Source organism: Fulmarus glacialis, unplaced genomic scaffold (genome assembly GCF_000690835.1).
Source record: "Fulmarus glacialis isolate BGI_N327 unplaced genomic scaffold, ASM69083v1 scaffold9223, whole genome shotgun sequence".
In the NCBI taxonomy this organism is placed as follows: Eukaryota; Metazoa; Chordata; class Aves; order Procellariiformes; family Procellariidae; genus Fulmarus; species Fulmarus glacialis.
In genome coordinates, this window is record NW_009203554.1 from 28,895 (window position 1) to 39,883 (window position 10,989).

Below are 10,989 nucleotides of genomic sequence, written 5' to 3' on the forward strand. Positions count from 1 at the left end.
TGGATCGGCTTTCCCCGATGAAACCTGGTGTCCGAAGGTTTGGTATCACACCACAACCTGCCCGCACAAACCTAGCCGGTGCTGCCGTTCTGCCAACGCCGGCAAAGGCCGTGCCAGTCTTTTGCAAGCCCATTTGTTTGCTGTGGGAGAGCTTCAGCTGTATTATCTGCGCGATGACAGACTCCAGGGCCGGTGCTATTGTTTCATTTGAATTGCAGAGATCTTAAAGCGCCCCAGCCCTGGCCCCTAATCCCACCGTGTCTGGGGCTGTGCAAATACAGAAAAACCCAGGTGGGTCTTGTTCTTCCTAGACCTCCTGCTGAGCTCCCCGGGAGCGCTGCTGGTTAAGCAAAGTAGGTCAGCGCTCCAGACTCACAGATGTACGCGCACATCAGACAGGAGAGATGCAAACAGGAATATTAAGCCGCCAAGTGGCTGTTAAAAACTGTGCACAAGGGCAATTAAAATGTTAGCATCCTTTCATGTAAGCAAAGCAGACAGAAGCGGCAATTAGTTTCAGTTACAACTTTGGAGTCTTGGAGGAGCATCCTTGGAGGCATTTTCTTTTTGGCCACTTGATGCTTGCATCCATCGATTTGACAGCCCACACAGGGGGTAGGACGTGACTGCGCGGGCACCTGCCTCCATGCATGCAGGAGTATGATGCACAGCGCCGCATGTGATGGGACATGTGCATACTGACTGTCAGGCTGCCTTTGCCCGTGGACAAGCAGAGGTTGCTTCCCCACCTCTTGCCGTGGCTTGTGACATGCAAATGCAGCCAGCGCAAGCGCTGCCCCATCCAGTTCCTTATTTTTGGTAATGAACTAGACAACTTTATTGTTGGAAAGTTGCTGAGCGTTTCCATCGCCCACTACAAACCTCCCTCGACACTTAAATGTTGTGCTGATGATTAATAAAAATAATTCCATATAGGTGAGTCATGGGGATGGTTGCATTCATTCATTCAGGTTGTGACTGCAACCAAAATAAAGGCACCCCCAACTCCCCATTCCCAGGCACTATCCAACCCCCCAGCACAGGGAACAGCCGTCCAACACCGGGGAAATAAACATCAGTAGTTCATCAAGTTCATTTTAATCTGGCTAGTGTTTGCCTAAGCCGATTACTGCAAACCAAGTTAAAACCCTGATTGTGGCTCTAAAGCCACTGAGCTCTTGTGCACCAAGCAGAGCTGGTGGGGGCTGAGTTTGGGTTTTAAAGGGAATAAGATAAAAAAAAAGACGAGAAAAAAGGTTACCAAAATGTTTAGCCTTTGTTTTATTGAGTTACAACAAATGAGCAACAAGTTAGAAAAGTTGGATCAAACTCCCTAGCATCGTATTTGTGCAGCGCACTGAAAAGTGGGCAAGTTTTCTGAACCCAGCTCATCAGAGGAACGCACCGGACGGCTCTCGCATCTGCTCGCCTACGCACCCACGTTCCTGCTCTCCCTCCTCCTCCTCCTCACACGTGCACGGACAGACACCCCCACACAAATCCATATTAGCAGTATTTGAAAAAAAGTGCACTCAGGAGCCTAGGATTGATCTAAAAATTTAGTGGCAAGGATTAATCAGAAATTTCTGTTGTGCGCTACAACATCTGAAGCTGGAGGGCAGACTGTTGGTTATGGTGTCCATTGTTGCACCAGCCAAAGAAACGCAAACAAGTTCAGATTATAAAGCATCTTAATTTCCTCGCTCCAACCCCTCTGGGGGTTGTGTACTGCATGTTTAAACAAAAAGTGCTAAAAAAAAAAAACAAACAAAAAAGGCATTCTAGCCAAGTCTTCAGAGACCCACGGCCAGGGCTGGCTTGTGAAAAGTGAAGTACAGGAGCTGGAGAAGACTTGCCTCGTAGGAGCATGGAAAAGCAGAGATTTAAATACTTCAACCAGTAGCAGGTGGCCATAAAACAAAACAAAAAAGTCAAAACAACAAGAAAAAAAACAAACCCCAACCACTCCAGAAGGACCCTCCCCAACCCCGTAACGCATTTAAGTGGGCTGAAATGTAAACCGGGGTGGAGATCTGGGCTCAGATGCTGGTCTGCACCAACGAGACTCCAAAAGATCACAGATCTATCTTAAAATGCTTCAGAAAAAATTCTCCTCTCCCTCCCCCACAAAAGACACTTCCCTCCCCCAAACCAACCCCCAAATTTTGCAATGGCATTATATGCAAGAATAACTTGCACCTATTAAAAAGTTAACAAAATTTCCACATTGTACAAATCTGTTCCAGTAGAGGAAGAGGCTGGGCAGGAAAGTGGGTGGGAGAAAAGCTAAGGAGAAACCTATGTACAAGGACCCTTTTCTCTTTCTTTCTTTCCTTTTTTAATGCAGTAGTAGGACTTTGGCACTATTAAACGATCCCATGATGATGCTCCACGACAGTATTTCTTCCTGTGCCTCCGCAAGTGCGGTTTGAGACTTGGAGTTGCAACACGCTATCTCACCCCAGGCAGGAAAATAGAGTTTTCTTCTATTTTCAGACAGCATCTCCCCTTCAACGTCAGGACAGTGCAGCTGAGGATACCCCTGCAAAAATTATAAAAGCAGCATATTATTTTTGAAGGCACTATGAACAGCTATTTGAGCTGTCAACTAACACGGCGTCCAGTTTACATCCCTGCACACACGGTAGCACTGTATTTTGTATTAACCGTACTCTGAAGCCTATCCCTATCCCTACCACAGCATCAGGCTGTGATAGGGTGCTGGATTTTTGTTGTATATAACACCCAGCTAATCACCCCCTATAGATTTCTAACAGGGACATACAGCCCAGCCTTGACTCCGCTGATCCCTCACTACTATACACCTCAGGCAGATCTTCATGCTGGCTCAAAGGCGATGTGCACATGGGTTGGGGACAGCCACTTTGCGAACTACAGGACAGATGGTGCTAAAGGCAAGAAGACTTCAGGTCTTTCTTCCCTAAGAAATCCTCTTTTTTTGCATAATTTTAGAAAATAATTATACAAACTGCAAGACAATGGAAAAAAATTGCATGTGCCTGTGCTCTGCAGAGCAGCTCCCTGGCTCCACTATGACTCCTGCACCTACATAAAGGCTGCACCATGGACCAGAGATTAAAAAATAACCCCAGAAAACACAACCTTCAAATGCTCACCTGCCTACACATATCCCCAGTTCCCAGCACACAGCAAGGGCTCTACGACAGGGATTACGTTCAGCACGGTTTTCCCCACTGAGGTGTAAACGTGCAAAAAGTGCAGGCACCCGCTCAGGCTGGAGCTGCATGCAGCAGCACGAGGTGGCTTTCCTGCACCATCCTCCTCGCCCATCCTGCAGCAGTGCTTACTGAAACCTGAGCTAACCCATTATTTCACACCTTTTGTGAATGTTGCTACCAGCTCTGTTATCTCCCACAAAAGCAGTAAGCTCCGCCTGGCATCTGCAACACAGAAAGCAATGCGGTCGAACTCAATAAAAGGGCACGGGCTTGCACCAACGTCAAAGGCAAAAGTCCTCCCCGTCCTTGCAACTTTTCCTCAAACAGCCCCCTGCTCCTCCTAACTCACAGGAAAATGTTAATTGCTGGATTTTTACTTCCCCCTCTGAAGTCCTTCATTGCGTTACAGATTTGGTCTCTGACACGCCTCACTGGTTTCAGGGGAAATGGCAAGTCCTCTGTACTTCGGCTTCACTCCCTGAAATGCTTTAGGGTGACCCGAGTACTGCAAAAACCACTGGTCAATCCCACACTGACTTCAGGATGGCACCTTGGAGCCCACAACCTGTGACGGCCACTATAGCTGGCTTTATGGATGAAACCCTAACCCACAAGAAAAATGAGAACTCGGACAGAAAGGGAACCCCAGCGCTGTTCACTTTTGCCAGTTTTGGACACTGAGGAATGCACTGGGCCACCAGCAACTGAGTCATCTCAACTCCCACAGCGGCACAAAAGAGGTTGGAGACACCAAGAGAACCCAGACCACCTCTGGTGCCCAGTATGATACATACAGCAGAAGCAAGGGGTGACTTCCTTTGGACTCTTTTTTTTTTTTCCTGGTGTGCAACTCCCAGAGATGGTTTTCCTTTGGCACATCTCCACAGAGCAGTGGTCACAGCCATCAAGAGCCCGCATCTTCTGGGGTGTCCACTTACCTCGCTACCACCATGAGCCATGGACTTTGGTGCCTACATCTTGCAGGGTTTGGGCTTAAAAATGGAGGTCATGAGACAACTCTAAAAAAGAAAGTTTATCGTGGAGAAGGTGGCGGTGGGGGAAAAAAGTATGCTTCTGAGAAAAAACCAAAAGCTCTGAGCTGACGAAATATCAATCTTGGGAAAACCCCATGGGGAGACAACGCTGTGAAGAAAGCCAGCGGTAGCTGCCAACCACTCTGGCACGCTCTGGTCCCGCTCTTGTGTCTGAGCTGCAATTTACTGTATTTAATTTAGGACCAGTTTCTGTTTGTCAGGCTTGTGCAAATGGGGACAACAGACCTAATTTTGACCTGTGCTGTTGGAAGGCAGGAATATCTCTATTGATGGAAAGGGAGCTAAAGCACTCCTTTAATAGAGCAGCTGGCCCTCGTTACAAAAGGCTTCATTACGCAGCATCTGGAGCATTTTCAGTGATGGCTTTAGTGCACACTACAGCAGCCACTCAACATCTTGAAGGCCCCAGTACCCTACGGGGACAGGTCTCCCAGCCTCACTATTCAGAAAACCTGACCTGCTCTGTGGAATAAATCCAATTTTGCCAAAAGCTTCAGATGCGGACTTGGTAACGGAGCCTTTTCGTAGTCCAGGGATGGTATTTCAGAGCCTGGTGTGAATCCTGCTCTCACCAAGGCCAGGCAATCATGAAACTCCCACTAGCTGCAGCAGCATCTGCCAAACACGGATCAGTTTTGAAAAACTCAATTTTCTAAGGCATAAGGTCTGTCTAGGCTGTAACACAAATACTCCCTAATAGTTTCAGAAACTCTAAAGGTACACACCAGAGCAGAGACTGACTGAGATGGTCTGGAAGAGCTCAAGTTTTACAGAAGCCACACACAAATTCAGCCAACAACAGGAGTACAGAGATCAATCACCAAAAAACATTCACTTTAAACTACGTACATCAAGCTGAGAAAATAACACCACTTTGAATATCAAAGGAGTGTGTTTCTGCCTGATGTTAAGTTTCACATAATGCCTGTGGCTGTGTGAGAGTCAAGAGGAGAAGTCCCTTGTCAGCTCTTCAGTCCACCTCTTATGTGCGGCCAGGACAGTGACATGACCCCTCTTGGGTAGGAGGAGTATGATGCTAGGAAAAATCAGACTTTTGTACGACAACAGGCAGAAACAAGCTCTCCGTCAGGTCTTATGCAGTCTTTGCTTTTGAGTCATACCCTGGATGTCACCTAAAATAACGCCTTGTTAATTTAACACCAAAGTTTTAGTTAAAAATTATGTAAGACAGGCTTCACAAAGATAAGAGTGAAAGCATATCCTGAAGGAAGAAGGAGCCAGTAGCTGGGATTTTTCCATGGGTCCCATCAGTGTGAGGTATAAAGCTTCCACCTTTTGTGACAACGCCTCCACGCAGGCACTGGAGAGCAGGCACTTGCATTTCTGGGCTGAGACTTACAGGGAGAATAAAGGAAAATGAAAGAGAAAAACACTTTGGGCTTTTGTCAAGCCCCCAAGCCAGCATGCTGAGAAACGGGCAAAAAGCAGAGGACAAAATGGTCCTCTGATCTTACTGCATGGTCTTCGCAGCAGAAGCCCTGCTCCAGTGCATCTCTTCTCAGTAGGTGTATTTTACAACCAGCCACCGGAAAGCTCCTCATCAAAAGGATAACTCAGTGAAAGTTTAACTGAGATATCAAACTTCTTATTAAAATTCCTCTCTGATAACACTTGAGCACTTCCACAGCCCTGGAGCTTTACAGCCTGGGCCAGGGCATGAAGATAGTAGGTTCACCCCAGCATACCCTACACTGCTCACAAGCACAAAAATGCAGGCACCAAACCTACACTGCTGGAAGAGGGTTGTTGCAGAGCTTGGTTTTGTGGTACAAGAGGTTTGTAAGAAATAGTGGTTTCAGGCAATGCCCCCTCTCCTGCCCTCCTCCCTATTCCCTCTCCTTGCCCCTGGTCTGCTCCCTCTCCTCAGTACGAACGTTTATAGCTGGAAGGGGGAAATGATCTGGAATAACAACCCTGAAAAAAAAAAAATCCCACAATGCATTTGATTTTAAAAGGCAGATCAGATCCTGGATCTCCTTTGTTATGTGGCTGCACAACAGCGGCAGCACAGCATGCCTCCGGCTGATGTTCCCACGTCCCTCATCCTTTAATCTCTGCCTTTGCCACACAGGTAACACAACCTGCTCCTCACATCCCTAATTACCAACTTCTGCAAGCACAACGCAGGACAGTGCCTTGCATGGCAGTCTGGAGCTTTAAGATACTTTGCGATACAGATGCTGTGATAACATTTCTCAAAATTAGCCAACACAATTTGTAGTTCAAAATAAAACCACTGCAGGGTTTCCCTTTTCAACTCAGAGCAAACGTCCAGGAGACCTTTGGACAAGTATTGTACAAGGAAAAAGTAAAGGGCTTTAGGCTAGCCAGCAGGGCTTGCTAAGAAAAACTGCACCTCTGCAACAGTGAGTAGTTCAATTGAAGTACTGCCAGCTGCAATAGCAAGTCTTCAGTGCAAGTGTGGAGGGACTTCTATCAGTCCTGGCTTTTGTATTTCCTTTTTTTTTTTTAAAAAAAACCAACCAAACAAACAAAACCAAAAAACTTTTAAAAAACTTTAACATATTTTTTAAGAAATGCTGAAGTATATTATACTTATTAGACACCAGAAAACTACTAACTCTTTCTAAAATAGGTGTTGTCTCACTGTGGTTGCTAATGCAGGGCGCTGAGCTTTCTGTGGGCTAAATTCTAGCTTAAGGAGACCCCAGAGTCTGAGAGAGACAGACTCGGTTTATTGAGCACAAAATGTTACGGGCTCCAGTGAACTCAATTCAATATGCAAGTCAAGAAATGCTGATGGCGCCTGCTCCAGATTTACACCTGTGCAACTGTGATCAGAAACAGGCTTCAGGTCTCCAAATAACACATCCTTTCACATTGTGAAAGATCATATAAAACCCCCTTAAAGAAAGGCCCGGCAGCTTGCTTTTAAATTCAAGATCCTGTGAAGAAGAGCTGCTGAAACACCCACACAACTTAGTCTGGGACATTTCCTAAGCCTCTAGAGTGAGCAAGCAGAACAAAGAAGGTTGGAGACAGTTCTCACCTGCAAGAGGAAGAGAGCACATTTGCATGAGCCACTTCAGTCCTCACAACTTTTTTTTTTTTTTTTTGCTTGCTGTTGCATAAAGAACCATCTCTGAACCTCACTGGGCCCTTCCCCCAGTGACCTTTTATTCTGAGCAGGGCAGGATGCTGCAAAGGAAGGACCGGAGGTGCAAAAACAGGCACAGCCTCTATTCACAGGAGATCAATGATCTGTTAGCAAGGGGGATATTAGCAACTAGTGTTACTTACTGTGTCTTTGCATGGCTCAGCTGGTATGTTTTACATCAAGCGCTGCAGAGGTTACATAGGTCATTTAAAGGCAGAAAGTTTAAGGTTTAATCACTTTTTTTTTTTTTTTTTTGGTTGCAATAAATCTCCCCTATCCAGGACTTGACCCACAAGGAGACAAGAAACAAGGCAAACAGCACTAACCCCTCCCCTTCCATGCAGTTGCTTTAATTTACAAGCAGGATGGGTGTCCCTTTTGTTCAGGCATCCAGCAGGCACAAGGATCCGGCAGGGATGGGTTCCAGGGATTTATACTGAAGAAGGGCTACAGGATGCTGGAAGCACACCCAGACAGAGGCAGGCTCAGAGAAACAGGGCACCATCAGCATTACCTGTCTATACGTGAGAATTGTCTCCAGATATACTTTCAGAGTCAAAGTCCGCCAGCTCTGCCTGGCCTTCGGGTGCTGTTTGGCTCCAGCTGTCCGTACAGTCCGATGCAGCGTCATCCTCACCCACCGTCACCTCCACCCAGTTGACCTCCGCTGGCTCCTCGTTCTCCTCGCTGCCGTGGCCATCATGGCTGTTGCACTCCAACCTGTCCGTACCCTCCGCTTGATTCCCCAACAAAGAGTCTTTCAGTGGTTCGCAGTCTCTTTTTGCTCTCACCACTAGTTTCCCCCCATTCTCTTCATTCAGTTTTTTATGCTCCTGGTAATGCTGCCGAGACACCTCATTACTATTCTTTGGACTCTCGATGTGTTTTGATCCCTTTTTCTGGCTTTGCTCGTTATGACCATCAACAACGTACTGCTGCTGGTACTGGTCAATCCATTTAAGTGACCCTGTTCTTAGTGAAGATCGGTTTTCCTTGAACCAGCGAACTATTTCGGTTCTTGTGAGCCCAGTCTGAGATGCTAACTGGTCATACTCCTGGGGCGATGGCCACTGGGTCCTTGCAAATGTGCTTTTCAGTAGATGAATCTGCTCTTGGGTTTTCTTAAATGTGATGGAGGACCCAGATAAAGCACCAGGGAGCTGGGAGCTACTCAGCAGTTCTGCCTGGCTTATTGCACCATTGGGAGTTCCTTGTTCTTTAATTTTTCTATATGATCCCATTGAGTCCAAGACAGCTTGCTCCATGCTGTCCCTTATCTTTCTCCGCTCAGAGAACCATGAATCTATCTCCCTCCTACTCAGCTTAGTCTCCACTCGAAGCCTGTCCAATTCTCCTTGGGTAGGAAAAGAGCATCTTAGGAAACTCTCCTCAAGGGCCCTAAGCTGCTCTTGAGTTTTTTCTTTGAATCTCTGGGGAGTAAAATCTGCATACGGGTGAAACGAACGGCTGTGTCGACCAGCTGAAGGTGCTATTTGATCTTTGCCTAAAGCATCTCCAGGGATGTGCACAATGCCCCTTTGACTTCTGTACCTGTGGTCACTGAACCACTTCTTGATCTCGCTCCTGGAGAGACCCGTTGCCTCTATCAGCCGGTAGACTTCCGCATCATCGGGAAACTGGCTTGCCATGAAACTGGCCTTCAGCTCTGCTATCTGCTCCTTCGTCTTTTTTCGTTCACTGGCTGGTGTCAGTGGTACAGCAGTCAATTTGGCAGGAATCTCAGGCACCTGAACTACATGAGGACGCTTGGCCTCTGGGGCACTTGACAAGGTCTGTATCGTCCTCTTTTGCCCCTGGTTTGGGGCAACAGCAAGTGTAATTGGTGAGCAGGAAACGGTTGAACCATTTGATACAGGAGTCAAAACCAGACCGGTCTGGCCCAGTATCTGACAAGGCAAAGCTGTCTGGATGATGGGCTGGGGCATTTTTGCAGTTGTCAAAGGAGCTGGCAGGACAGTGATCGTTTGGGGAACTGCCTGGATAGTACCATTGAACATCTTCTTTCTTGCCTCCTCCACTTCTTCAGGAGACCAACTTATACCATGCTTCAAACGTTGTGTAGCAAACCAGATTCGGATTTGTTCTTCTGGATGTTTTGACGCTGCTGTCAACCATGACAACTCTGCTTGCGTTGGGTAAGGAAATTTATTAAAGGAGTTGATCATGGTTGCATTAGTGTCCAGTGCAGAGTTGTATTTGGTACTGTTCAGAGGTACCGGGACCTTAGGGACAAGGTTAATATTTGGTGGCAGCTGTACAGAGGGCATAACATGGGCTAACACATCATGGAGAAGGTCTCCATTTATACAAGCAATAGCTTCAGTGGCTTCAGTTATGATGCGGGGGAAAGTGCCATCCACATGGTTTTCCGTAACTCCCTCTTCTGGCTTTTTGGGACCCTTCTTGGTTTCCCCTTTAGGCTTTCCCGGTTTCATCATTGGCATTTTACTCGCACTAATTCCCCCATGAAGTGAATCACCACACTCTGCATTTTCTAGCCCACCGCTTGCAACAGTGACATCATTAGCGGTGGTCTCAATGGACTGCTCTAAAACAGTCTGATTATTGCGTTTAATTAATTTCAGTTTAAAGTTAGTTTCTCCTGGGTGGTATTTTGTGTTGTGGTCAGATAAAGAATCGTATTTTTTGGTTGTGAAGTTGCATTCAGCACAGACATACAGGGGGTTGAGAATGACATTTGGATGCTGAGTGTCAACATGCTCTGTAAATTCATTTAAGTTTTGTGTTGAGTAAGGGCAGTATTTACACTCATAACCACCCTGGGGTTTCTTAGACTGATTTTCAGCTGGGGGCTTTGCCTCAACCACTTCGCAGTCTTTGACTGAGCTTTCTGAGGGCCAATTTTTTTTTAAGTCCTGCTGCGGTGCACCAGCCCCCTTCTCTTTAGGAGCCTCTACGCCCTCGGCACCTTCCTGCTCCGTGACTTCAGAAGTTCGCACCATACAGGGAGTCGTTGACTTTCTTTTGCTAGCCATGGCAGCCGCTGGCAGCGGGCTGTTGTCCCAAATGGTGACTTTTTTTGACAGGACGAGCAATCAACTCAGAAGATCTTGCAAATGGCTCCAACCTTCCTTGATTATTTTACTCTGTTCTGTTTAATGAAGAATTTCCGCCCCAGCTGTGACCATCAGCTCTGCCAGCAGACCTGACAGCTGCATGACACCTGTGAAACAAAGCACACGTTGTTAGGCACTGATATATAAAACACGGATTTAGCAGAAAGCCACAGCTCAAGATATGTGCATTTACAAGGCCATTTTGGACAATGCTGAACTCTTCCTCCCCCACCGTCATCAACTTAAGAGTCAAAAATCTTCCCACAAAGAACAAAAGCAGTGGATAATTCGCAATGAAGTGCGCCACAGGTAGAAAATGGCTTTGAAACAAATAGGATGAACAGACAGGGGATTTTAATCTCCACTAAACTCAATGTGTTTAGCTGGAAAAGAAAGAGGATACTGCTATAAATACTGTATCCTTTTATAGAAGCTGCAGTTTCTATTAATTATTATTTTGAAGCCTGCAGATTTGAAATTGAGTACGATTTATATTA

At 46.5% G+C, this 10,989-nt stretch overlaps 1 protein-coding gene across 1 annotated transcript; it reads right to left on the reverse strand.

Annotated features, from left to right (window-relative positions):
- Window positions 1-2,094: 2,094 nt before the first annotated feature.
- Window positions 2,095-10,593, reverse strand: ZHX2 (zinc fingers and homeoboxes 2). Its single transcript, XM_009574679.1, has 2 exons — window positions 7,909-10,593; window positions 2,095-2,542 (listed from the first exon to the last, which is right to left on the reverse strand). Exon 1 carries the CDS (start codon window positions 10,409-10,411, stop codon window positions 7,913-7,915), a length of 2,499 nt encoding a protein of 832 aa, XP_009572974.1. The 5' UTR covers window positions 10,412-10,593; the 3' UTR covers window positions 2,095-2,542; window positions 7,909-7,912.
- Between the last annotated feature and the right edge of the window lie 396 nt (window positions 10,594-10,989).